General features: G+C 50.9%; 7 protein-coding genes across 7 annotated transcripts; 4 read left to right on the top strand and 3 right to left on the bottom strand.

The window, feature by feature from the left end:
* Positions 1–1,163: 1,163 nt before the first annotated feature.
* Positions 1,164–7,756, bottom strand: CONPUDRAFT_123707 (phospholipase D). The gene is made up of 25 exons (XM_007770189.1): positions 6,371–7,756; positions 6,203–6,321; positions 5,917–6,147; positions 5,337–5,864; positions 5,162–5,290; positions 5,031–5,112; positions 4,884–4,980; positions 4,797–4,835; positions 4,652–4,745; positions 4,531–4,598; positions 4,407–4,477; positions 4,258–4,354; positions 4,111–4,201; positions 3,879–4,053; positions 3,775–3,829; positions 3,566–3,725; positions 3,429–3,515; positions 3,303–3,377; positions 3,115–3,254; positions 2,797–3,062; positions 2,154–2,746; positions 2,000–2,104; positions 1,634–1,949; positions 1,519–1,585; positions 1,164–1,464 (listed from the first exon to the last, which is right to left on the bottom strand). The coding sequence occupies exons 1-25, from the start codon at positions 7,557–7,559 to the stop codon at positions 1,437–1,439; spliced, it is 4,902 nt and encodes a 1,633-aa protein (XP_007768379.1). The 5' UTR covers positions 7,560–7,756; the 3' UTR covers positions 1,164–1,436.
* A 212-nt stretch (positions 7,757–7,968) lies between these two features.
* CONPUDRAFT_82043 (FAD/NAD(P)-binding domain-containing protein) lies at positions 7,969–9,677 on the bottom strand. Its single transcript, XM_007770188.1, has 2 exons — positions 8,942–9,677; positions 7,969–8,894 (listed from the first exon to the last, which is right to left on the bottom strand). The coding sequence occupies exons 1-2, from the start codon at positions 9,668–9,670 to the stop codon at positions 8,043–8,045; spliced, it is 1,581 nt and encodes a 526-aa protein (XP_007768378.1). The 5' UTR covers positions 9,671–9,677; the 3' UTR covers positions 7,969–8,042.
* A 910-nt stretch (positions 9,678–10,587) lies between these two features.
* Positions 10,588–12,077, top strand: CONPUDRAFT_165164 (uncharacterized protein). The gene is made up of 7 exons (XM_007770187.1): positions 10,588–10,650; positions 10,710–10,911; positions 10,966–10,995; positions 11,066–11,283; positions 11,333–11,529; positions 11,586–11,861; positions 11,927–12,077. Exons 1-6 carry the CDS (start codon positions 10,620–10,622, stop codon positions 11,859–11,861), a joined length of 954 nt encoding a protein of 317 aa, XP_007768377.1. The 5' UTR covers positions 10,588–10,619; the 3' UTR covers positions 11,927–12,077.
* Positions 12,078–12,402: 325 nt separating this feature from the next.
* Positions 12,403–13,698, top strand: CONPUDRAFT_89994 (uncharacterized protein; the record flags this gene model as incomplete). Its single annotated transcript, XM_007770186.1, has 7 exons — positions 12,403–12,433; positions 12,497–12,658; positions 12,706–12,745; positions 12,802–12,831; positions 12,896–13,113; positions 13,170–13,366; positions 13,420–13,698. 7 exons carry the CDS (start codon positions 12,403–12,405, stop codon positions 13,696–13,698), a joined length of 957 nt encoding a protein of 318 aa, XP_007768376.1.
* Positions 13,699–14,224: 526 nt separating this feature from the next.
* On the top strand, positions 14,225–16,493 carry CONPUDRAFT_165162 (uncharacterized protein). Its single transcript, XM_007770185.1, has one exon. It carries the CDS (start codon positions 14,616–14,618, stop codon positions 16,071–16,073), a length of 1,458 nt encoding a protein of 485 aa, XP_007768375.1. The 5' UTR covers positions 14,225–14,615; the 3' UTR covers positions 16,074–16,493.
* Positions 16,462–18,141, bottom strand: CONPUDRAFT_137053 (uncharacterized protein). The gene is made up of 8 exons (XM_007770184.1): positions 18,020–18,141; positions 17,807–17,968; positions 17,719–17,758; positions 17,639–17,668; positions 17,368–17,582; positions 17,110–17,306; positions 16,774–17,053; positions 16,462–16,727 (listed from the first exon to the last, which is right to left on the bottom strand). The coding sequence occupies exons 1-8, from the start codon at positions 18,054–18,056 to the stop codon at positions 16,690–16,692; spliced, it is 999 nt and encodes a 332-aa protein (XP_007768374.1). The 5' UTR covers positions 18,057–18,141; the 3' UTR covers positions 16,462–16,689.
* A 630-nt stretch (positions 18,142–18,771) lies between these two features.
* Positions 18,772–23,287, top strand: CONPUDRAFT_103939 (uncharacterized protein). Its single transcript, XM_007770183.1, has 23 exons — positions 18,772–19,117; positions 19,179–19,342; positions 19,395–19,465; positions 19,516–19,577; positions 19,634–19,782; positions 19,833–20,051; positions 20,117–20,221; positions 20,270–20,321; positions 20,372–20,488; positions 20,546–20,599; positions 20,659–20,711; positions 20,766–20,872; positions 20,925–21,114; positions 21,168–21,366; positions 21,421–21,445; positions 21,500–21,581; positions 21,633–21,707; positions 21,758–22,042; positions 22,095–22,283; positions 22,333–22,416; positions 22,473–22,570; positions 22,630–22,816; positions 22,867–23,287. The coding sequence occupies exons 1-23, from the start codon at positions 18,829–18,831 to the stop codon at positions 23,179–23,181; spliced, it is 3,171 nt and encodes a 1,056-aa protein (XP_007768373.1). The 5' UTR covers positions 18,772–18,828; the 3' UTR covers positions 23,182–23,287.
* Positions 23,288–23,318: the final 31 nt, after the last annotated feature.

Below are 23,318 nucleotides of genomic sequence, written 5' to 3'. Positions count from 1 at the left end.
ATCCTGTACTGGATCGAAGAAGGGGCATGTCATTTGTCACGATATCGCCAACTTCAATCCTCGATCTAACCAATGTATTCATCTTTTTGGGGCCTATACTAAATTTCTCCTCTGACAGCACCCGCAGGGCTGCCACTGTCAGCTCAGGACCATAGCCAACCTGGATCGCATCCAGGTGTTGATCTTCCCAACAGTCAACGGCAGCGTAACCTGCTACAGTCGACGTTCTCATAATAGACCGTTTGAGCAGCAACGAGTTTCCTGTAACTTTTGGCGGGCTCCACAGCGAATCCACCAATAGGATTTCTAGAAAAATTCCGAAATCTGTAAAGCTCAAACGGTCTAATGCATACGCTTATAGTGCATAAACGACTTGGTGGAAACAATGTCTACCTGCACCTGCGATTCAACGACCTAACAGTGCACAAATGCCCACGCAATGCATAGTAATTTAAAGGAGTCGAGTGTAAGCATTATGAGCATATCGCTGTACATAGCTGGCGCAAAGTGTTCACTTCGCCATCGTTGATCTGAGGAGGTGCATGGGATCCTGCCCAATGTTCGCTTATTGACTTTTGAACTAAAGGCACGGAGTCCGGCTGCCCTTCTCCGTCTCGTGGGCTCCATCTACCAGAACTCCCGGAAATACCTCATCGTACCCGTGACCCATGGGACCCTGCACGGGACAGTGTATGCCCATGTAAGCTGCATTAAACAGCGAAGGTACAGCCGAAGCCAGCTTTCGTTCTGACGCATATTGAGACTTGCATTCCCACTACCACCATGCCCATCCATCACATAGGTGAGCATTGCAATGGGCCATCAGTGTCAAACGAGTGTAACCTCAATCACGCCAGTGTTACTCAAGTACAAAGAGGGCACCTCTGAGTCTGATAAAGAAGCCGTGAGGAAGCGTTTGTTTGAACTTAAGGACCTCATCTCGGATATATCCGACTTGAAGAAGGGAACGACGCTGCCCAACCCCATGGCTCAAGGGTTCGACGACGGTAAAGCATATCGTATTTTCAATGCTTCATTAGTAACATCAAGGTACTCTAAGGAGTAATCATGGTCTTTGAGAACGAGGAAGCTCTCGAAAAGTACCGACCACACGAGGCCCACAGGTCTTATCAAGCATGGACGGCTCAGTTCGTTGCAGGTCCGTGATATCTTCGCTCAATCATTCAAGTCAATCCTGACACCAAAAAAAAACTCTAGACAAGATAATATTCGATATCGTAGAGTAACGCAAGATAAAATCCGATCCAATATGCCAACGATACTCGATACAATGAAGGTATTAAAGAGGGATGATAACGGTTTAAGTACAGAATAATATTACATTCGTGCAGGATAAGTCAGTCCTTGAAGTCCGCGATGTTCTGAAGGGGATGTGCAACACGCGCTGCGAAGACTGAGCGCTGAGCGTTGACCATTTAGTCATAGATTGGCATAGGTAGCATCCTGCGGAGACAGTGGTGAGCACGAACGATTGCACACGACTATGATATACCATACCTATCGGACGTGAAGAGGAAATTTTCGGCAATATCCTCGCCCTCCAAGAAGCGAGTCGGATAAATCACTGGCGAACAATGAACAAGAAGACAGGTCATGTGAAACATGTGCTTACCGAGATGCCCCTTGATGTCGTTCAAGAGAGCCTCCATCTCGTCGCGCTCCTCCTTGGTGAAAGGCTCCACACCGTTATTCTTTCCAGGTTTGCGAGACTTGTTGTCCTTGTTGTCCTTCTCGTTCGGCTCCGACTTGTCGCTATTCTCCTCAGAGTTATCCTTCTCTGAGCTGTCCTTTTCCGTCGTGTGCTTCTCATCATCTGGTGCAGATCCATCGGCTTTATCGGCAATGCCTCCCTTCTGATATGGACCATCTTCGAAAGCAGTTTCGGAAGGCACGCGAGCAACCGGGTCAGGGCTTGAACTATCTTTTGCCTGTAAAGAACGGTATCAGAGATGAAGCCATCGAAGGTCGGTGGACTAACCGGTTTGCTGAAGCGCTCATGGTGCATGACAAACTCCTTGTATTGTTTCCACGTCGTAACAAGGTCATCTGGAATTGAGTGGAAGACTTTGCGGTAAATCTCGGTCTAGAAATTGTTTAGCAATAAGCGGAAACGTAAAGCCGGCGCTGCTCACGTTGTGGACAGCGCAAGCCACCCAGACATTCTTCCAGAATTTGTCGCTCACGGGATCGGCGAAGCCGTTGGGATCTACATTCGGTGCTGCAGTCGGCAGTGCCCAAGTCTTGCTTCCGAGATTACCCTTTAGATGTTTCCTCAACAATGACCTGGCCATAGGCGCAGCTTTCTCCTGCTCGTCTGCATCGTTTATACCTGAGATGGAATGCGGTGGCTCCTCATCTGTCTCAATACTCTTCGACGCTCCCGCCGGGGCACCGTATGCCTGTCCGTTGGTGGTATGCATCTCCGGTGGCCCTTGGTCCTGATTACCAGAGGCTTTCTGCTGATCCAACTTATCTTGAAGGGGCGGACTTTCGGCGGACTCCGCAGGGGGGAGACGCTCGGTGATGAGTTTTTCTTCGAGCGTTGGCACCATAGCGCTGGCGAAGCCTGGTTTCTTCTTCCCGTCCCGGGAGAACGTCATGCGCTCTTCCTGCATGGATGCATCCTGGTTTCCCTGGTTAGGCTGGTGGAGCTCGACATTCTGTACAGGTTTACGCAGCGCGTGCGCCGTGCGAAGGGCGATACCGTCACCAGCTGCATGGGCAGCTAAGAGCTACGTGAGCAACAGGATGATATAGCGAGTTTTTTGTACTGACTTTGTGAGATGCCTTCCTTTGCTGCATCCGTTAAGTTGTGCAATCTAGTCTCGTGTTTCGCCTGGGTGACTTCATGTTGCTGACCGTGCTCTTGCTCATCCTCGGGGTCCCATTCCTCTTGCTCGTACTCGGCCTTCTGTTCGCGTCTGGCGAAATGGTCATCCTCTGATATATTGTCGACGTCGACACCAATATGCTCGCGCATGAGGCGAACACGCAGGGTATGCGAAAATCTGCCAACTTTATAGGGTTTGCCGTCCATCGTCCTAGTCCAAGCATGCCTTAGTATCATTGACGATCATTCACGATGACACATACCCATCAATCATATCAGTATCACGGATGATCGCTGCGAGCTCAGAATCTCTGTCTCCGCGTTGCGAGCGTTCGTTGATATTTGCACTTCCAATGATTGCTAGCCTGTCATCAACGATGCAGACTTTGCCATGAATGTAGACCTGTAAGAGGTTCATATAGACCCGAAGTTATGAGTGTTTGTTCCTTACGATCTCGGTGGTGAGGACGTCGTTCCTCATCTTTGCCCAGTTTCGGAGGGAGAAAACAGAAATATAATCCTCCGGCTAAGTCATGATGAATAAGGAATATTTGCAGCATGCATGCAGCATACGTACATCAATCCCCTCCTTTCGCAGGCGTGCATATATCGAGTTCGGTCCACGACAGATTGTCCGGTTTTGACACTCGAGGATGATCCGAACCTGTTGTGCCGTTTAGGGTGTGCGAATGGTCAGCAATGAAGTTATCTTACCGCACTAGCATCGTTGTGGTCAACAGGATAAGGAAAGCCAGGGAAGAGCGGGATGACAATGCAGCATTTCCAGTTAGTACCCTCCCGGTTTGCCCGGATGATGCGCTCGACAAGAGCGTCGCCGATCGCGTTGAGGATGGGAACGTCATTGACAACAGTCCTGAGTCAAACATCAGCACAAGATCGGATCACTGATGACAAGGGCATACGAAGTGATGAAGAACTGGTTCTCGATGTAGACGAAGTGGTCGGACATCTCAATGGCTAAGTCAAAGTGTTAGCGGGATCAAGGTCAAGCAGATAAAATGTATACCTTTCAAGTACGCATTTTGTATAGAATGTTCAATGCGACTCTTCGTGCCCAGAGACCAAGGACCAGCAGATCTGCAAATTTGCATCTCGCATGTGCCCGTCAGGCCCAGTTGACTGAGCTCTCCGGAGCGGAATTCCGGGGGAGGGATAAGGAAGGGCATGGCTTTGGTGTGGTTCTGATGTTGCTACATGAGCACGATCTAGAGCAACTGTGACCATAAGCTAGGGAATACCTTGATTCTCAAGAGGTAGTTCCACCTCTCCACGAAGTGACGGGCAAGATCGCGAGCCGGCTGTCCAACGATTTGTAGGCCGACGTCGTGCCTAGGCATCTCCTATTAGTATTTTTTTAAAACTAATCCAAGTGATTAAACACGCACCATGGCATTCTTGGCACTTTCGTGCGGTCATACATGTCTTCAAAGGGCTTGTCGAGGGTATGAAAGTCGCAGATACGGGCGTTGCTGTAGTCCTTTCCTGAGGTTTTGCTGAGTCCAGCACAAACATAGCAGTGGAAGAAGGTATTTACCAGGCCAGATCTCAGTCTTCTGTGGTGTCATGTCTGCATCGTCCAAGATGACGTGTTGAGGGGTATCCCATCTATCCGTATTTTTAGCCTCTGGAGTTAACGCCTGATGGTAAGATTGTGTCACCTTCCGAAACAAAGATCAATGCCACCCATGAAGGCAATGGTTTGGTCAATGACGCAGAGCTTCTCGTGCTAAGGTGGCAGTCAGATATCCTTCCCAACACATGATAAGATGGGGAACAGACATGCGCCCAGTAGAATGTACCGGTTTGGAAGTGCGATGGCGAGCGCTGAACCATGATGTTGGGATGCAAAGCGGTGAGCCGTTGCTTCGTGTAGCTACAGACTGCATGAGAACCCGAGGGGCATAGAGCTCAAACGATGACTTACTTGCTGTCTGTTGGTGTGGTCCTACTTGATACTTCCTTGCTTTGGAGGGGTCAGCGCCGACTAAATTTGCCATAGGGCATGACATACTAAAGGATAATATGAATTTTGACGCCTTCTTTTGCTTTGCGTTCAAGCAAGTGATCAAGGCGATACTTGTCCTTATCGGGACGACGCATCTGAAGCTCTGCAAATCATCAACCCTACTGGGTTCCAAAGTTAACAACCTTGACCTACCCGGCGAGAGCCACCAATCGTGAATGTAGATGCTTTCACGAGCAAGAAGAATCGCACGAGAAAGGTTCCACATATAATCACGCTATGGGACTATGTCAGAGCGAGACGGTATTACCTGCTGTTCAACTTACACCATCAACCAGCCACTGAGCAGCAACGTTCAGCCGTATAGGAGCAAAACTATCAAAGCGATTGTTTCCGGTATAATGTGACGTGGCAGCAACTTTCTCGAGAGCAGTGATCCATTGCAGCATTTGGCGCTATAGGCTCTCAGCTCATCTCTGTTGTAAGTATGAAGGCACGTACCTCGTTCCTCGCAAACAGTTTCAGCCGCATCTGTGAGTTCTCGACATAGAAGGTATGCTTGGATACATCGCTCTTGCTCCTCTTCTTGCCTTTAGCCTGTTCGTGTTCATCCGCTTCTCTATGCTCGTGGCCGTCACCAGCAAAAGGGTGTGGGTTGGTCGACGGGTCCAACAATGGAGTCGGTTGCCTGGACGCTATGCTTGATGCCGAACTTCCAGACGAAACCGATCCCGACCTCTGGTGTGGACGCTGCCCCTCGGAATGAGTCGAGTGCCCTGGTCCCACACTCGCGGCCGGACGATCACGATGGCTGAACACTCTGGACAGGCGAAGTTTGAAGGACTCGATGGCACCCAGGCAGTCAACCTCTCTGCTGGGATCAAAGTGGCCCTCCTGGACTCCGTGCTGGGCGGGATATTCTCCTTCATCCAGATCCGGCTTCAACATGTGGAGACCCTTGCGATAATAACGCGTCGGACGTATGATTTTGAAATCCGAGTCCAGCAAGAAAACGTCCCAGACAGAAAGCTTGTGGGATCAGATTAGTCAAGGGTCCAGGCAGCAAGAGACACTAACACACCTCTCCGGGCTGCTCCAAGATGACCAAGTAGCTCTCGCGAACTGCACACCACCTGGCTTCTTTCCTTTCCCTCCACTTTACTGCCTTGCGTCCGAGGCTAGCGCCAGGGCCTGAAGATTCAATGCGAAGGTAGCCAGCCTTGTACTGCGTACCGCCTGATTGAGCTTGAGAGATAAATAGTGCACTAATCTCAAGGAAACCAGCCAGGCGGTTCGATGAAGGGTGAAACATCTGTCCATAAAATTAACGATGTGTGGACTATACATAGGAATTTAGGGCCACCTACCACAGCACGAATGAGTTTGATTAGATAGTCCTCAAGGGCTTCGCGCTGGAGTCGAGCAAAGTCTGCATGTCGAATCTGCCCTTCACCTTCTCTCTTAAGAAACTTGAAATAGGGTATACCTGTACATTGTCAGACACCTCTTCACTCGTATCATAGGGGACAACTTACTTGTACGGGGAAATTTAGGAAGAACGTCTTCGCTGTTGTTGACCGCGTTGGAAATAGTGTAATGAGTGTGTAGGGAAACAAAGTCGCGGAGTTGTCGATAAACGACCCAGCGAGCGGCTCCGTTAGCGTATTCACACTCTATTCTGAAGACAGCTTTGTGACCATGGAGAGCATGCAAACTATCGCTGATGCGTATACGCAAACGGTGGAAAAGAATGGGGATACGACGGTGACCTTTTTCGTCACGCTCAAACCAAAGCTTCATCATCAACATAGACAAACCGCCACTAATGAGTTCGTCGGTGATGTTGACCTCATGATTTGTAACGGCAGAATGTGTCTGTCCACCATGAGAGCCGGTTTGCCGAATGACTGCCGGAAGCAAGGAACGGAGGCGACCCCACCTGGCGGAACCAGGACTCCTCTTCAGTCCACTTCGAGGCGAAGGATGCGATTGAGAACGCTGTAAAGCCGAATGAGCGCTTCCGTTTTGCACGCTGTTCTTCTTCTCGGATTCCGTGGTGTGGTGCCTCAGTTTCGACTCCTTCTTCTCCTTTTCCTGATGTTGATTTTCCTCCTGCATGGGATCGTCGCGCTCCTCGGCAGGGGAGTCGTGAACGAAGCGCGAGGAGAAGTTCTTGAACTCGTCGATATAGGACCTGCTCTCGCGACATTTGCCCTTCTTATCCATGGAATGCTTCTCGCTTGGCGTAGGCGGCGCTTCGAATGCCCCACGGAACGAAGCGTGAGGAGAGTGAAGTCTGAAAGGGAATCCCTTTGGCTCAGGAATATTGTCATTTGCATCTTCCGGAATGTCGTCCTCTTCAACTGGCTTGCTAGATGATCTGACGTTGTAAGGACTACTGGGGGTGTTAGGGAAAGAGAAATTGTAAGAGAAGGAGCGAGGAGGGCCAGTGCGTGCTGAAGGAGTGTCTGGAAGGGAAACACGAAGGGGCGGGCTGCCGTCTGGAGTTCTGGAGTTTGGAACGTGCCCATTGGTACCTCTGTGAGGACCATCAGGCTTAGCATAGCGATTGGCTTCGGTATTGCTGCCATGGCCTACGCCGCCATCGCCACCATCATGGTGTTCCGTGTTACTTGGATGACTTGGCCCATCTGTTGCATGCTCATTCTTTGCTGCTTCGTGCTGAGACTTGACGACGGCGTCCACAACGTTAGCGAAAGCCATAGCACGCGCTTCGCTTGGAGGTGGTGGCGTGTCACGAATACGACCGGATTGTTAGTCGCTGTATGAAAGCAGAACTAACCGTCGAGGACGCGAGTTGCTAGTGGTCTAGTCTTGAGAAGTCGGTGAAGGTGCCCCGCAAGGAGGAAGAAAGAGATATGCAACGGGATGTGGAGTAGGGATCAAGATGTATAAAGAGGCCAGGAACTTGGCGCGCTGGAATGAGAGACGATGAGCTCACTTTCACCGGCCGCAGTAACCGAACCAGTCTAACAGTCGCGACAGGTCGCGACCCTGATTCCGAATGCTTGTGAGGTTGTTGACTTCAGATTCAGCGAATGGTAATGACCACTCCGGATCCATCCTTCCACTATCGAACTTGCGTCATACTATGTGAGTAGAATTCATATTTCCGCATACAAGTAGTGTTGTGATATCTCTGCACATGATGTATACCATTTACCACGCTATTTCTAACCATAATCGTCAAGGAGTAACCTTGGCGGCCACCCTCTTGGCAAGTTCAGCCCCTGCCAGTCTGCCAAACACCGTGCCGGCAGTCAAACCACTTCCTCCAGGATAGTTGTTATGGTACAGGTCTCCAACCATTTCTCCCGTACAGAACAAACCAGGGATCACGTTCCCTGACTCCGAGATGACCCCTGCCGTTTGAGGGTCTATGGCCAAGCCACCAAACGTGAAGGTGATCCCGCATGCAACCTTCACCGCCAGGAAAGGACCTTTGTCAATCGGTAAAGCCCAGTTAGATTTGGGACATTGACGTGCTGCCGCCGAGGAATCGCAAAGCGTTGACAGCCCATCTTTTATCGCGGGGTCGAAGCGGACATCCGGGTTCTTCGTCCGGAACCGTCGTACCGCCTGATTGTAACCTTCTAAAGTGCTCAAGAACCGTGTTTTTTCCTTGAGCCCTATCCTGGTCAACTCCTCTGCTAAGTCTTCAAGACTGTTGGCTGTAATCTTTTGGACGATGCCGTCGCCATACTCTGCATCCCTCAATAACGCTGTCGCATCTACTCCCCAGACTTGGAACACGACTCCTCCTGGTTGCTCCAAGATCTTGCGACCAAACTTTGCATAGGTGTAGTTCCTAAAGTCTTCGCCTTCGTCAACAAACCTTTCGCCTTGCACATTGATCATGACGCCGAGTGGGTATCCTGACTTTGTGAATTGGTTACTAAGAATCCGGTCACCTCTGTCAGCGGGTGCGTTCGCGTCCCAGCACGTGCTGTGACATCCACCAAAATCTCCGGTGAGTCTTGCGCCAACTAGACGAGCCATCTCGATCCCATCCCCTTCATTATACGGAGTCCCCCGAACCTAGGTGATGTAAGGCATGGGTGAGCGGTGAAGTGGGTGTTACATACCCTTGCAAATTCCCACTGCTCCCCCATATACTCTGCTCTCTTAGCTGAGCTTGACTCGTATCCTCCTGCGGCCAGCACGATGCCCGATGCTAGTAACACTGTCTCTGCCCCGTCTTTCCGTACTACTACTCCTTCAATTTCTTGGTTGTTCCCGACTAAACGGATGGCGGGGCAATTATACCAGAGGTCTATCCCGGCTTTCTTCAGTGCACGGAGGTCTGCATTGATAAGGCCTTTCCCCCCTTCATCAACCGCGAGCGCCAGTCCTCCCCAAAACTTCTGTCTTCCATCTATTTCATATGCCTGCCTATGAAATGATAGGATGAACGGCACTTCTACTTTACTTGCCAGCCATTGGATCGCGCCTCGAGAGCCCTGTACTACGGCGTGTACGAGGTCTTTATTTGACTTGCCCTCCGCAAGGCGCATGATATCGGCCTCAAATTGGTCCACTGGGTACGGATCCAGATCGATATTGCCCACCTGCTCAGGGGTAACATTACGGACTACGGGCAGCAGGTCCTCTAGGCCTCCGTGGGCAGACCGGAAGGCACCCGCGGTGAAATAACCGTTTCCACCTGTCCACTCTTCAGGGGCCTTCTCGACGATGAGGACCCGCGTGCAACCAGCCTCCGCCGCTGCGAGGGCAGCGGAGCAGCCAGCATGACCCCCGCCGATGACGATACAGTCGTATGTGGATGGAGTGGCCGATGCGACCGATGAGGTCATGGTCATGGTGTGGGATTGGGTTAGGGTGCGGCGCAGCGTCTCGGCCAATTCGGTGAACTGGCGCTAACTGCTGTCATGAACTTGCCCACGCAGCCTCACTTTCAACACCATCAGCGCATCTCACCATTTGCTGGATGGCTTGCCGAGCCAGGCACGTTAATGAACGTCGATCCTTAAATGATGCCTAGATTGATCGTGTCAAACACTCGTGTCAAACACAATGGCAGATGTCGTTATGTAATGTGTCGGACTGAGATTTCATCGACAGGCGAGTGCAGGCGAGTCCTCGACCTTTCCGCTCCGGAGTCACTCCGGTCCTCTGCAACACTATAAAACACTATGCAACTCTCGATTGCTAAGATAGAGCCTGAGGCCTGGCACATCATCAGGCCGCGATCTCCTGTGACCTCAAAGCTACACCCATGATCAACGAGGGGTGAGACTCGAGTTATCTTAAGCAGATCCACTGACCTTCCGATTTTCGCATCGTCGCAAGGGTCCATAGGAATGTTGCCCTTAAGATTGGCTTGAAGATCTATCCAAAGCTGACATGTTGACAACCTTCCACAACAATAATGTACCAAAGTCTTGGTGCCAGTGACAATGGTACAGTATGGCTTTCGGGCCCTCCGATCTACCTGTTCTCGAAAACAGTGACAAGAAGGGACCAGTGACCCTCCTTGTCACCAGTTTCAGCCATTCCAGGCTCCGTGACCTGGTTCCTGTTCGTTCTGCGCGTAATGAAACATGACACATTCCTCTCCGAGTGCCCGAGGGGTCAATATTATTCAGACTTGGGCTGCTCTTGTCTCAATTTCACATCCTCAACCCTGTCGACGCTCAGGCTCCTATGGTCTTTTTCAGCCTTGCAATATAATCTGCATTTTGCCGTTCGCATACCCCCTCTCTCTGTGTATGTCGTGACAACTGCTACCTCGGGGCCTGCAGCATGGCAGGAGTCACTGACCTGCAAGTACAAGGTGAGTTTTCCATTACTGACTCGCGTGACGCCCCAAGGACACGGACTCACATCGCCTAGTGGCGGGGATGGCTCTGTCGTTGCTCTCAGTGCTTGCTGCTTTATTTCGGCTTGCATATCGCCACCGCCTGCATCGTCTGTGGCTCGATGATGCCGCTGTGGCTGTCGCGACGACCTTCCAGATCCTCCAAATGACGTTCACCCAAATTCGCTACAATCCACAGAAGTTCAGTAGCGAAGTTCTCGTGGCCGGGTACTACATGTTGGTCGATCATCTACCAGCAGTGGGACGGTGCTGACTGCACTAATCTTATAGAGCAGCACTTGCTTGCCTGATTGTCGTCTGGTGCTTCCCTTCACTCGGTCCCTTGGTATCGCGAGTCTAATCCTTACCTGAATCCCTTTGGGTCACCTAGGGCCTCTCGGATATCCATACTTACCACCATTATATGTCTGACTATCTATCCGAGGACGAGGCGCTGGTTCCTCGCATGCTTGGCCATGTTCGCTGTCGCCTGCATCGTCCTCATGGCTCAAGAAATATGGACGTGCGAGGGATCTCCTGAATGGAAGCACCTGGATAGTCCGCCACAGTGCTCTCTTGGGCTACAAGTAGCGATCGCACAGATCATCGGTGAGTACGCCCCGCTGAAGTCGTAGATCCAACATTTACGCTCCTGAAGCCAACTTTTTCTCCGACGCGCTCCTTATTATTGCGCCACTTCGCTTGATCTATGGCGCTCGTCTCTCAAAAGCGCAGAGGATCAGAATCACAACGGTGTTCTGTGCCTCCGCTGCGACTACCGCGGTCAGCGTCTGGCACGTCTACTATCTGATACATAGGGAGGGTCGGATCGACATCTTGGCCGGGATTCTCGAGGTCAGCACAGCCCGGGGAGCTCGGACGCGCGCCACGCCATTGATCGATCGTTTCAGATGTCCATTAGTCTCATTGTCGCAAATCTTAATGTTATCATCGCCTTTTGCTGCCGCATCGCCGAAGACCACACCGAGAAACCCAACTTCACGACCATTGTATTCAGCTCGGAAATTCTCAACAGGACCGAGCAAGATAGTATCTCGATGACCGATCATATTCGCGTGGACGTGTGTACGGAGACGCACTCGGAGTTTGCCGGCAAATCGAGGAGCGTTCGAGGAGACCAGACATCTAGCAGCGGTCAGGGCGATAAAGAACGCGGAGACGTTTGAGTGAGTCGCTGCCTCAGTCTCGCTCAGCGTGTGGTGCTCAATGTCATTGGGCAACCTTTTCTTAGTTTCTGCTGTGAGAACACCGTTCATTGCCGACGAATGCGATTCGTGCCGTGCGGCACGCGGTTTCTTTTGTGCGTGAGATGGAAGAGGTTTGGCTTGCTTGGTATGGACAAGTCTGAACTGTAATTGAGCCCTTTGTTTTTTTATAATCCTTATCCACTGTCATGATTGGAGTGAGATTTTGATCTGCAGCTAGAGGATTCTCAGTGTACATCATCAATGTGACCTAGAACTTACCTGTCGCAGGATTACCAAGCTCGACCGAGACATAAGCTTCCGGATTGCATGGGGCGCCGACCCTCAGCACAGGATCAAGCTCTCTGTTTTTGGTTTTGCTTCGAAAGGGTTTGATGGTCGGTGCAAAACTCCATCAAGTTCCCTTGCAGTGCCCCGTTGAGTGCGAGGTGCCACGAAGGCCGATGATATAAACTACAGTCCGCCCTTTCGCCCCGCCGGAACCATCGCTATTCCCCTTGCCATGGCGGGCGTCACCGAGGAACAGGTGAAAGGTTAGTCCTTAGTTCAGCATAAATATTATAGTGCCTCGTACTCAGTGTTCCAATTCACTCTAGTATCGGGCCTGGTTCTTTCGATCCTATCTGTCCTTGTTGCCGTCTGGAGGTTGGGTTACCGATGTTACCTGAAACGAATGTGGTGGGACGATGTACCGGTGGCGTTCGCAGCAACGGTCCAACTACTTCAGCTCATCTTCACTCAAATTCGATATGATCCCCGTACGTAGCTTGATCACCGGGTGGTCATTCATTGATGATGACAACAGAGAAGTATAGCGAAGGTGTTCTCATTGCAGGCTATTATATGTATGTAAGACGCCGACCACAACCTGAAGTTATTGACTGACTGGTTCATGAAACAGAGGGGCACTGGCGTGCCTTGCAGTTGTCTGGTAAGATTCTGTAGCATAACAGACGATTGTGTTGCCCTGTCCGCTAACGTAAGAGTGCACACAGGGCATCGCGAATATCAATCTTGCTCATTGTCGTACGCCTCAGCATTCACCGCAATACTCGAAGAGTCCTCACCGGCGTCGTGGCTGTGTATGTCGTCGTCTGCATTATCTTGATGGCGCAAGAGGTCTGGACGTGCGAGGAAAAATCTTCGACATGGAAGGGGCTCATGCCACCGCAGTGTCCCCTGGGTTTAGACGTCGCCACAGCACAGATAATCTGTGAGCTGGAAGTCCTTTTTGTCCAAAGCGCGATGACAGAGTTGACAAGCTGCTAGGTGATGTCCTCTCGGATGCTATCCTCATTGCCGCCCCATTTCGTTTGATATACCACGTCAAGCTCTCGAAGGCACAGAAAATTCGTGTGATGACCGTATTTTCTGCGTCGGCAGCAACCACGGCCGTCAGTATCTGCCATGCATATTACTTGATACGACCTCACGGGATAGATGACATATTGGTTGGTATTATCGAGGTGAGCTTCCTTGCAAAGAGGCCTGATTAGACATTCAAACAAGTTCTTCGTAGATGTCCGTCAGCTTGATTGTCGCAAACCTAAGCGTCATCATGGCTTTTGTCTACCACGCAGGCTGGGAAAGTAGCGCCGACAACGGCTCAGAGCCTGTGCACATCCGGACTGGTAGAAGAACAAGACGTGGCCAAGACTCTTCACAAACAATGACAGGCCCTATACAAATTGAGATAGCAATGGAAACATACGCAGAGCATCCAGTCAAGCTAGGAGACACTCAGGAGGACCCCATTCAGCACAACTCGGAAGATACCAAATTCCCGGACTGTGAGTAGAAGCATATCAACATCATTGCCAAGAGTCTGACTCTCGTCTTCAGCCGCGTTCGGACCTTGACAACGGGTGTCCAACCATGGATATGCTGTAATGCATTAGGGACATTGTTCGGTTGTAGGAGCTGTAATCATTGTACACCTGCTGTGCTGCTACGCCAGCCACGCAGAGAACCCACGATGTATCAATCCGTAATGTTGAGTGAATCTTGTACACATGTTGATCCAAGAAGCGTTCTTTGAGACGATCGACACGCTGCAAGGAGTATGACGACATCCAGAACCCCTTAAGGCTCGAGTCAGCGCGTAGTAGCTTGCATGCATAGGGAAGGCGTAAGGCTACTTGGGAGGAAGAAGCTAGACGCGATAGGTAAGTCGAGGACCAGGTGGCTTGCGACAAGTTGCGGTCTGGTCGGCGAGCACCAAACACGGAGAAAAAACTGAAAGCAGTGACCAGAGACTCCCATATCGGGCGCCCTCGTGAGCAGCTCCATGTCACCGCTCAAACGCCTGTTGACCAGAATGCGGCCTGGTTCCTCTCATCTAACCCTTCTCTGCCTCCCTGACAGCGTCTAGGTTGTCCTATTTACACCAGCAATCGCGATGGTGGCATTCAAAGCCCTACAGAAGTGAGCAAATGGCTGCCTCGGATCTATCTCTACTGCCAGAACGTAAAGAATGGAGGGTACAGCAGTTGGCAGCAGTGCTATTATTTTCCCTTTGTTCGTTCATTCGGTACCGGTACTACGACGCCCTTTATTGTCGGCGCCAGCCCCTGTCCGCCTTTCCCTCCCCATAAGAAGCCATGACCACCAGCTCAGAGATCGATCCGACGCCGCGACGAATTTGCCACTCACCTTCTCTGCCAATAGACTGACTACTATTGTTGCTGCTAGTGCGAGTCGAATACGGGGTTCGACATGCCTGGCACTCTCAAACGGACCACACGTCGGGAACTCACCCTCACCCGCTCTTTCACGACTGCGATAAAGTCCAAGATCACAGGAAATCATGCCAAAGCAAGTTCAAATTTGTCGATAATAGCTCCGCCGCTAGACATTTCCACCAACTCCTCCCACTACATGGAGATCAGACCGCCGATGCCGTCTCCAATGCTCAATGCTCGTCCCATACCAAGGCGCCAAACATCGCACCTCGCACCCAAACGCCTTCGTCACCCCATCCATGCCATCCCACGGGAACTACTTCTCTACGTCTTTCACCTCGCTTCTGATCAGGATCCCCTCACCCTCCTCACCATCACTCACGTCTCCTCGCCCTGGCGCCGGTTAGCCATATGTGCACCACTCCTCTGGCGAACCCTTTACCTCCCTGCATGTCCGTCTATAGAAGATTGGACGATCCGTGCTTTCCCCTGCATGCTGCAGGTGCGTGTAGCTGCGACGCACCCATCCCAGGCGGCTCTAGTTTCCCACCGGCTTGTGCCCCACATTGCACGGGTCAAGCGCATGGAGGTGCACATCGAGCGGTGGGCGCCGTACATGTGGAACGCGGTTATGTCGTCGTTCTGCCCTCCCTTCTCGGATTATCAGTCGAAACACTCTGGCGAGCTGACAACAGCGCCCGTTCTCGAGTCGCTGGTCCTGAGCCACCCAACGAACGACGATCCGAAGGAGTTTACGCCTTTCGGCGGTTCGCTACCGTCCCTTCGATTTCTTCTACTTGACGGGATCCGGTTCGCCCCGCTTCCAGGATTGTTTCACAACCTCTTGTGCCTTGATTGGGCCGTGCGACCATTTGGTGACTCGGCCGTTGGCATGAGCGGGGTACGGGAGGTTCTCGGTGTTCTCAGCGTGTGCGACTCTCTGCGCTCGCTGTGCATATCCTTCCCTCCACCTTCCGCCCACAGAAGAGTCAGCAGGATCGGCGATGCCACCTACGTTCCCCGGCACAGTCAGGTGTTGGATAATGGAGGAGGGGTCGTCGTGATGCTTAGGTTAGAAAGCCTCAGCATCAAGTTGCACTCGTCCAACGCGGACGTACCAAGCGAGATTTCGACACTTCTGGGGCGACTTGTCCTCCCAAACATACGCTATATCTCCCTCGTTGATGCAAAACCATCTGAGGTCTTCACACCACCGACGCGCCGTCCGAGGAACCTGCGACAGGTCTCAGCAACCCCCGCCTTGACGGCGTTCCATCGCACCCTGGCTCTACTCGCCCCGACAGCCTTACGCTATCTCCGGATCGAAGGGCGGTGGTTCTCGCGAAAGGAGGTGGGAGACCTTGTTCGCGGTTTGCCCGGAGTCAGGCGTGTCGAAGTGTCCGGGATGGGATGCCAGGTGGAGAGTGCGTTCTTGCCCGGGTTCTCCGTTCGGAAGTGGGACGCCAAGGGCTTCGTCGCCGTTCGGGTCTGAGGTTCTTCGTCCCAGCTCGCCGAATCGTATCATAGGGTGGCTCGAGGGTGACGAGTGCGAACAAGCGCCCGTGCTCAGTAGAGTATTTGCTTGAGAGCGAGCGTGTCTTTCTTAGTTCTCTCTCATACGGCATCTGCAATCCATTGACCATGCGCTAGCGACAGGTTCGCTGTTCGTCACGGACTTTGATATTCACGGACAGGAACATCTTCCCTGCATATACTCACTACTTATTCGCACGGGTTTGAAGCATTGATGCGCGGACACAGTTCTTTTGGAGCTCTGAAGTTTTCTTAGTTATTGATCGCTGCAGCACTTACCTACAGTTGGAATACCCTCACGCCAAACATAGGATAACTATACATATATACCATATAATTCTAATTTGCTTGTATTTTACCGAAATAACGTCAGCTTTTGTCCAGTTACGTCCTGATCTGCTTGCTTGAATAAGTCCTTTGATTTCAATGATCCTATGGCGCTCATATGTGAACGTTGAACGTTAGTCCTCTTGCTGAAGCGTTACTGCAAAATATCGATACAACATCATCACTCCTGCGGTAAGGATCGTACACTCGAATACAACAACGTTATAACAGCACCGATTTCACGTTGATTATGAGGGGTATTCAGTAGTTGAGCATGTTGCTTTGGCTGAACCATCATCAGTGTGGTGCAAGCTCACGAGCGATTTATTTACAATCTTGTTGTGAACGGTTCCGCACGGATTCCACGTCATCGTCCCCGCCAGTATGTCGAACATCGTAACCTGGCTTTGTTGGGACTTCGCTAAAAGTCTCCATGTGTACGTCCACATGCACAGGTAAGATATCGATTCTCCTCCGGGATGGCACCGCGCCAAACGTGACGATTTGGCTAGTCTCGGATCTGTCCACAGGTTCGTTGCTGCTGTCTTGGCCGATCCGACATAGGAAGGCAATGATGACGCTGAGGTTGGCAACTATAAGGCTGACAGACATCTGAAGAATCATCATAAGCTATAACGAGGACGAACAGTCGCAAATTATGGGCTTACCTCGACTATGCCAGCTAGAATCTCATCGGCGCCGCCGACAGTAGTGAGATAGTAGGCATGCACAGTACTAACTATTGTCGTCGCGGCGGAGGAACAGAAAATTGCGAGCACACGGATTTTTTCTGTCCTGGACAGCCGTACCTTGTAGACAAGGCGAATAGGCGCGACGATAAGAGTGAGATCCGCAATAACATCGGCTAGCCGTTTTTCTCAACATCAAGTCTCGAAGCAAATGGATATGATTTCTCGTCAACTCACTGACTATCTGCGCTATTCCGACGCGTTTCCCGAGATCACATTGAGGCAAGGCCTCCGACTTCCAACTCGAGTACTGCTCACATACCCAGACTTCTTGTGCAATGAGGATTGACATTGCCGCAGCGTACATCACTATGCAGACTAGAAGAAATCTGCGGGTATTCTTGCGAGCGGCTAGCCGCATCACCGTCCATAGAATGGATATTCGTGATAACCTATGTTCATTCACGTCAGCTCTAGTAGGATGATGGATTGACAGTCTGAAACTCACCAGACAACTCCCAAGAACGCGATTGCTGCGCTGAGATTCGTTGTAAACCATTATCTGACTCAAGGAAGTCCGCGACATACATGTAGTACGCTGCCACCAGCGTCTCTCGATGATAACTGCCTGTGATGATTTAAGTAAATGTATTGGAAGAGAGTGCGGATCAACTACCTGGGTTATATCGGACCTGAGTGAAGATAGTCTGAAGCAATTGAAACCCCATAGCTATAGCTACTGCGGCGTCATCCATCCAGAGCTTCCTCAGGTAATGACGATAGATGAGCCTGAGCAAGGCTGTGAGAATTGAGAACAATGATAAAATAAGCCCTGCGACTGGTGCAGCGACATCAGCTTGGAAAGTGGTTGAAAGAGCATGAGACTCACTTTTGAGCTCGGAGAATGATAGTGTCGGCGCCATCATAGGGGAAAGCACGCTGGGGGATGGAAGCTGACGTTCCACTCTGGTCTTGCTGTTCCTCCTTTGGTTTTTAATGGTCGCCGGTGCCAAGCGGCGATGTTGTTGCTGCTGGTCCGAAAGACCTGCTACTTATTCTGCGACGCATGCCCATTGAGCAGTCAGGATGTCATCAGTTGATTGCCTGGCTGAACGGAGAACAGGCTTGATAGTAGTTCAAAGATAGTCTCGAGTATCTTAAGTTTGTTTGTTCTCTGTATCGCGGTGGAGCTGGGACTTGATGGCCTCAAGCTCACCCGTCTACAGCCATGCTCGTAAGGTTTCATCACTTCAGATCAAGGGATGAAACCAGGGTAACATGAGGAACCCAGGAACTCTGTGCTGATTGAAGCGTCCGGCGTCCGCGTCATCGTGGAAAGACCTGATGATAAAGACGGGGCGTGGAGACTCGAGACTCATAGTAGATCTTCCGTGGGAACCGCGTGAGAAGTGAAAGGTCAATCATGTTGGATGGGGAGAATAAAATTAAAATAAGCAAGTATCTGACCTCATCAGTTTGTGCATGTCATAGCACTTTTTCTGGATAACTTCACAGCCCTGCAGAAAGTATGGCGAGCAATGTCGCAGCAAGAAGATACAAAGGGCCGTTGGCATCTGTGCTAAGTTGAGTGCACGGGAATGTCCGAGAGTCGCGTGCTCTAAGGTCGCGACGCGTCTGGCCCAAACCACCTACCCACCGGGGACCGCACGCATACAGTAGCGACGTATTCGTGTTACGATGGACGAGGCAGCGCTGCTCGATACATTGGCGAACACCCTGAACGATCTTTCTGCGACTCCATACGATGTCTCTCTCCACGCTCAGCACATTCGTATTGCTCGCTCGCTGCCTGAGATGGAAGCGCAGGTTCTATCGGCCCACGAGATGGCTGCAAACAGCTTGGCCGTCGGGGAACACATATGGATTTACATTCTCGACGAGAAGGCAGGGCAAATTGACCTGGATACTCCGTCAGGAGTGATGGAGATGTTGGCTCTGTACGAGCAAGCAGAGAATGACTTTCTGTGTACGTCATAATGGTCATATATGCTGTTCGTCCCTAATCTATCGGTGAATGGCAAATACAGCGATATCCATTCTGCAAAAGCATGTCGAGTTTATTCTTGATCGCTTTGCGCACTTTGGAGCTATCGAGCAGAAGCCGGCGGAGTTGGGCGAACTCTGTTCGATAGAATGGACACGCGCAAACCTGAATGTAGTCGTTGCAAAGGGACTAGGTCATTTGTCTAAGGTGTGTGCCACCCTCCTGCAAATAACGAGGGAGACATTCAATATGTTGTCAGAGCTACGTTCTTTGGGACAAGTTGAAAGACTGGGAGCTAGAGATGTTAGAGGCGACCCCTCCAGATGAAAGGTGAGGTCCATTCTATCAGCATGTTCATTTGGTAATGACACAACGTGTAGAGACGCCGCCGTCATGCTTCTTGACTCTCTCTTCCTGGCACGTCTCCAACAACCTCATGCAAGTAAGCTGAATGCCCTCATTTCTTGTGACGTTCTGTATCTGATGGACATGGACTAGAGCACGAAGACACCTATTCTGCGTATTCCTCGTTCACCACAACGTACCAAGTTCCAGAAGCCTATGAATCTTTTATGGTTGCAGCCTCTCAACTTCGCGCCAAAGCCGTGAAGGCTTATGAGCGCCGTGACCGGTATGAGACAGCGTCGGTGCGAGTACAAGCTGCTGAGTTGAGACCTTGTTAATCTCATCATTGTAGCTCTCCGCCGATCCTTTGCCTGCGTACCTGTCCTACGTCACTTACGAGCGACGAGCGAAGGTCCCCGACCCTTTTGTAGCTAAAGGTGTTTACGAGCGTGCACTAGCTGAACTAGCTAAGAGGCACATGTCATTGAGTGAAGTCACTCAAAGTAGCTCATCAAAAATGGAGACAGAGGAAGCTCTTCGCGCATTATGGAATGGGTATGCTGATTACATGGTGCATAGTGCTTTTTTCGCCCTCATAAGAGGTATCAACTCATGTGCCTGTTTGATGTACATCAGCGGACTAGTGCCTTCGATGAGGTCGAGGAAATGCAGGTTTTACGTCGTGCAATACGCAGCGTTCCCGGCTCAGGCGAAGTTTGGGCTCGTTACATCCGCTTTCTGGTATGACTTTTCTGAGCAGCTCATCTTTGTCAACTTAGTCGTAAATAGGAACGCAAACTCGATCAAGATGAAGAGATTGAGGAGGTAGAGAAAGTTACGGGTTGGTTACTCTTTGGATATTCTCCTTTTTGACTCTAACTCGAGGTGCAGATGCTTATGACCGTGCTTTCGCCACTGGTCTTTTTAGCAAGGACCCCGCGCAGATCATACCCTTAGTCCTTTCCCGAGCTGGCTTCGAAAAACGCCAATTGGAGGCTCAAAAGAGTGGTACGTTGCAAACACCATAATATATGGTACCACAACCTGCGGCTAATAAATCACAAGATGGGGACAGTCTGCTCAAGGTGGTTGAGGACGGGATTGCCTTGGTGCGCAAAGGTATACATTTTCAATGTTGGTTCCCTTACCCATGCTAACCGCATTTAAATTTTACATAGCGACACCTGAAGGGGACCCGCTCTTCCGATTGGAAAAGTTCTTATCTCACCTTGTATGTCCCTATGATGTCGTTCAAATGGCTACTTACAATCCGATTTTATTACAGTTCATCTCCCTGGAACTGCCTGACAACGCTATCGCGCTATGGCAAGCCACTGCCAAACATTACAAGTCCAGTTACCTCGCGTGGACCACTTACACTGATATTCTCATGTGAGTAAGAGCTGCTACTTGTGGGACAGTACGGCTCACCCATGCACTGTAGAAAATACGACCGGCACGACGTTGTGCGCTCCGCCTTCCAGGATGTCAGCACCAAGAACATCGACTGGCCTGAGGTCATCTGGGAGGCCTGGCTTTCATTCGAACACAGTTTCGGATCGTTGGATGAGATTGAGAACGCGATCGAACGGGTGGATAAAGCACGTACAATTGTGAATGCTAGGCGAGCGAAGGTCAGTCATCCTCTATCCACGTCATGCCTTGCTCCATTGACTGAGATGCATAGGAAGCCGAGCAAGCAGCCGCTCAGTATGCAGCGCGGTATCCGGCTGCACGGCCAGAAGCTGAGCAGGCGATGGACGTTGATACTCCGGCGCAGGTAGAGGAGCCCGTCGTAGCCGCATCCACCAATAGTGGCACAAAGAGGAAGGTAGAAGATGCATCAGAACAACCCGTTGGAGAATCCAGTAAGAAGGCTCGCGTTGGTGGGTGATGCTATCTGAATTTGATGAAAATGGTTATGTCTAACGTATGAGCAGAGGCTAAACCAGCGCCTCTCAAAAGGTAAGTAATCTGGTGACAACCGTTAGCCCAAATGCCTCAACAAGTTCATCGCAGGGATCGAGAGAACTGCGCAGTCTTCATATCAAGTCTCCCTTTAGGGACCGACGAAAGTGACCTTAATGCACTGTTCAAAGATGCGCGTTTCTCCCCTGAACCAGCTCGGCGTTGACTAAAGGGAGAACTCTAGTGTGGCGAAATCCGTGGGATCAAGATCACAGAACTACCTCAAGCATTAGTAGCCACTGTCGAATTTGGAACCCGAGTAAGTGAGCGTCGCCCGTTTTGTATGTTGCAACTCAGATGATGCATCAGGATAGCGTCCCTGCGGCATTGACCAAAGACAAGAAACGCATCCGCGGTGAGGAGATAGCAGTGCATCTCGCCTGGCGGTCTACACTCTATGTGACGAACTTCCCCGAGTCTTATGATGATGCACGCATCAGAGAGATGTTTGGCCAAGTCAGTCAATGTCCCATGAACGAAATCAGATGCTTAATGGCGTTTTGCCTGCAGTACGGCACGATCTTTGATGTTCGGTGGCCAAGCAAGAAGTATAAATCAACAAGGCGTTTCTGTTACGTGCAATACACCGCTCCTGTATGTTGGATAACATTCGATCACGCGATGCCCGAATTTAACGCTTTGACAGGCTGCTGCGGAAAACGCGCTTGTTTTGCACAACTTTGAAGTTGAACCGTCCCGGAAGCTCAGTGTCCTCATTTCCAACCCAGAACGGAAGAAGGAGCGTACCGATGCAGATGCGAACGAAAAGGAGGTGTACGTTGCTGGTCTCAGCAAATATACGACGAAAGAAGACCTTAAGGGGGTCTTTAAAACCGTAAGCTTAATTTTGGGCGCAAACTTCTTGAATTCTAAATGCTCTGCAGTATGGTACGGTCAACGACGTGAGATTGGTCACGGACAAGAACGGTCAATCGAAGGGGTTTGCTTTTGTTGAGTTTGAGAGCGAGGTTTGTGATTGTCTCTTATTCACCTTGCCTTTTGCAAACCCAATGGACATCTTCAGACCAGCGCCCAAGCTGCCCTTTCAGCAAACAACTATGAGCTGAGGTCTCGGCGTATAGCTGTAACTCTGGCGGATAGTAGAGTGAAACCTCGCTATCAGTATGTGATTTCCTCGTATCTGAAGTATAAGCTCTTCGTTAACCTCATTGTGTTCGTAGGGACAGCAAGGACACCGGTCTTGGGCGCCAAGCTGAACTTCAGCAACGGTCTGTTCGGATACGAAACCTTCCAGCAGGAGCACAAGAAGGTCTTCTGCAGCAGGCGCTGGAGAAGTATTGTGTTATCAAGCGCGTGGAAGTGTTCGAGGATCGTCACGAAGCAGTGGCCGAATTAGAGAGTCAAGCTGTGAGAATCAACCTCCGAGAGATTGATCTGTTGCTGATTGAGCTGTGCAGGAAGCCGGCAAACTCATTCTACGAACCGGGCAGATTGTCTTTAACGGCAATGCTTTAGATCTTACCGAAGAAGGCAAGCCCGGAGCGGGAGGCGGCCCAAGCTCGTCTACACGTACGGCCGCTCCCGCTGGCGGTGGAGGCCTCTTTGTGCCTCGATCTGCTGCGTCGCGCCCGAGAGCCGGGTTGGGACGCGCGAGGATTCCTGGTGTCGTTGCCCGGCCCGGCACCAAAAGCACTGTGTCAGCGATCTCCAATCAGTCCTCTGTGGCTCAAGGTGAGAAAGGCCAGGATGATTTCAGAAAGATGTTAGGATGAAGTGCTATTGCTCGTAAAATGTGTATAGATCAACGGATACGTGATATAAACATATATAACGACCACGCTCTCCCCTGTGGAAGTGTCGTAAGCATAGAACTGTTTGGCCATCTCATCATCGACGCGGACAGTTGGTG

This window comes from Coniophora puteana, assembly GCF_000271625.1.
Source record: "Coniophora puteana RWD-64-598 SS2 unplaced genomic scaffold CONPUscaffold_6, whole genome shotgun sequence".
Taxonomy (NCBI): Eukaryota; Fungi; Basidiomycota; class Agaricomycetes; order Boletales; family Coniophoraceae; genus Coniophora; species Coniophora puteana.
Note: the sequence above shows the minus strand (reverse complement) of the source record. Positions and strands in the feature narration are given on the sequence as shown.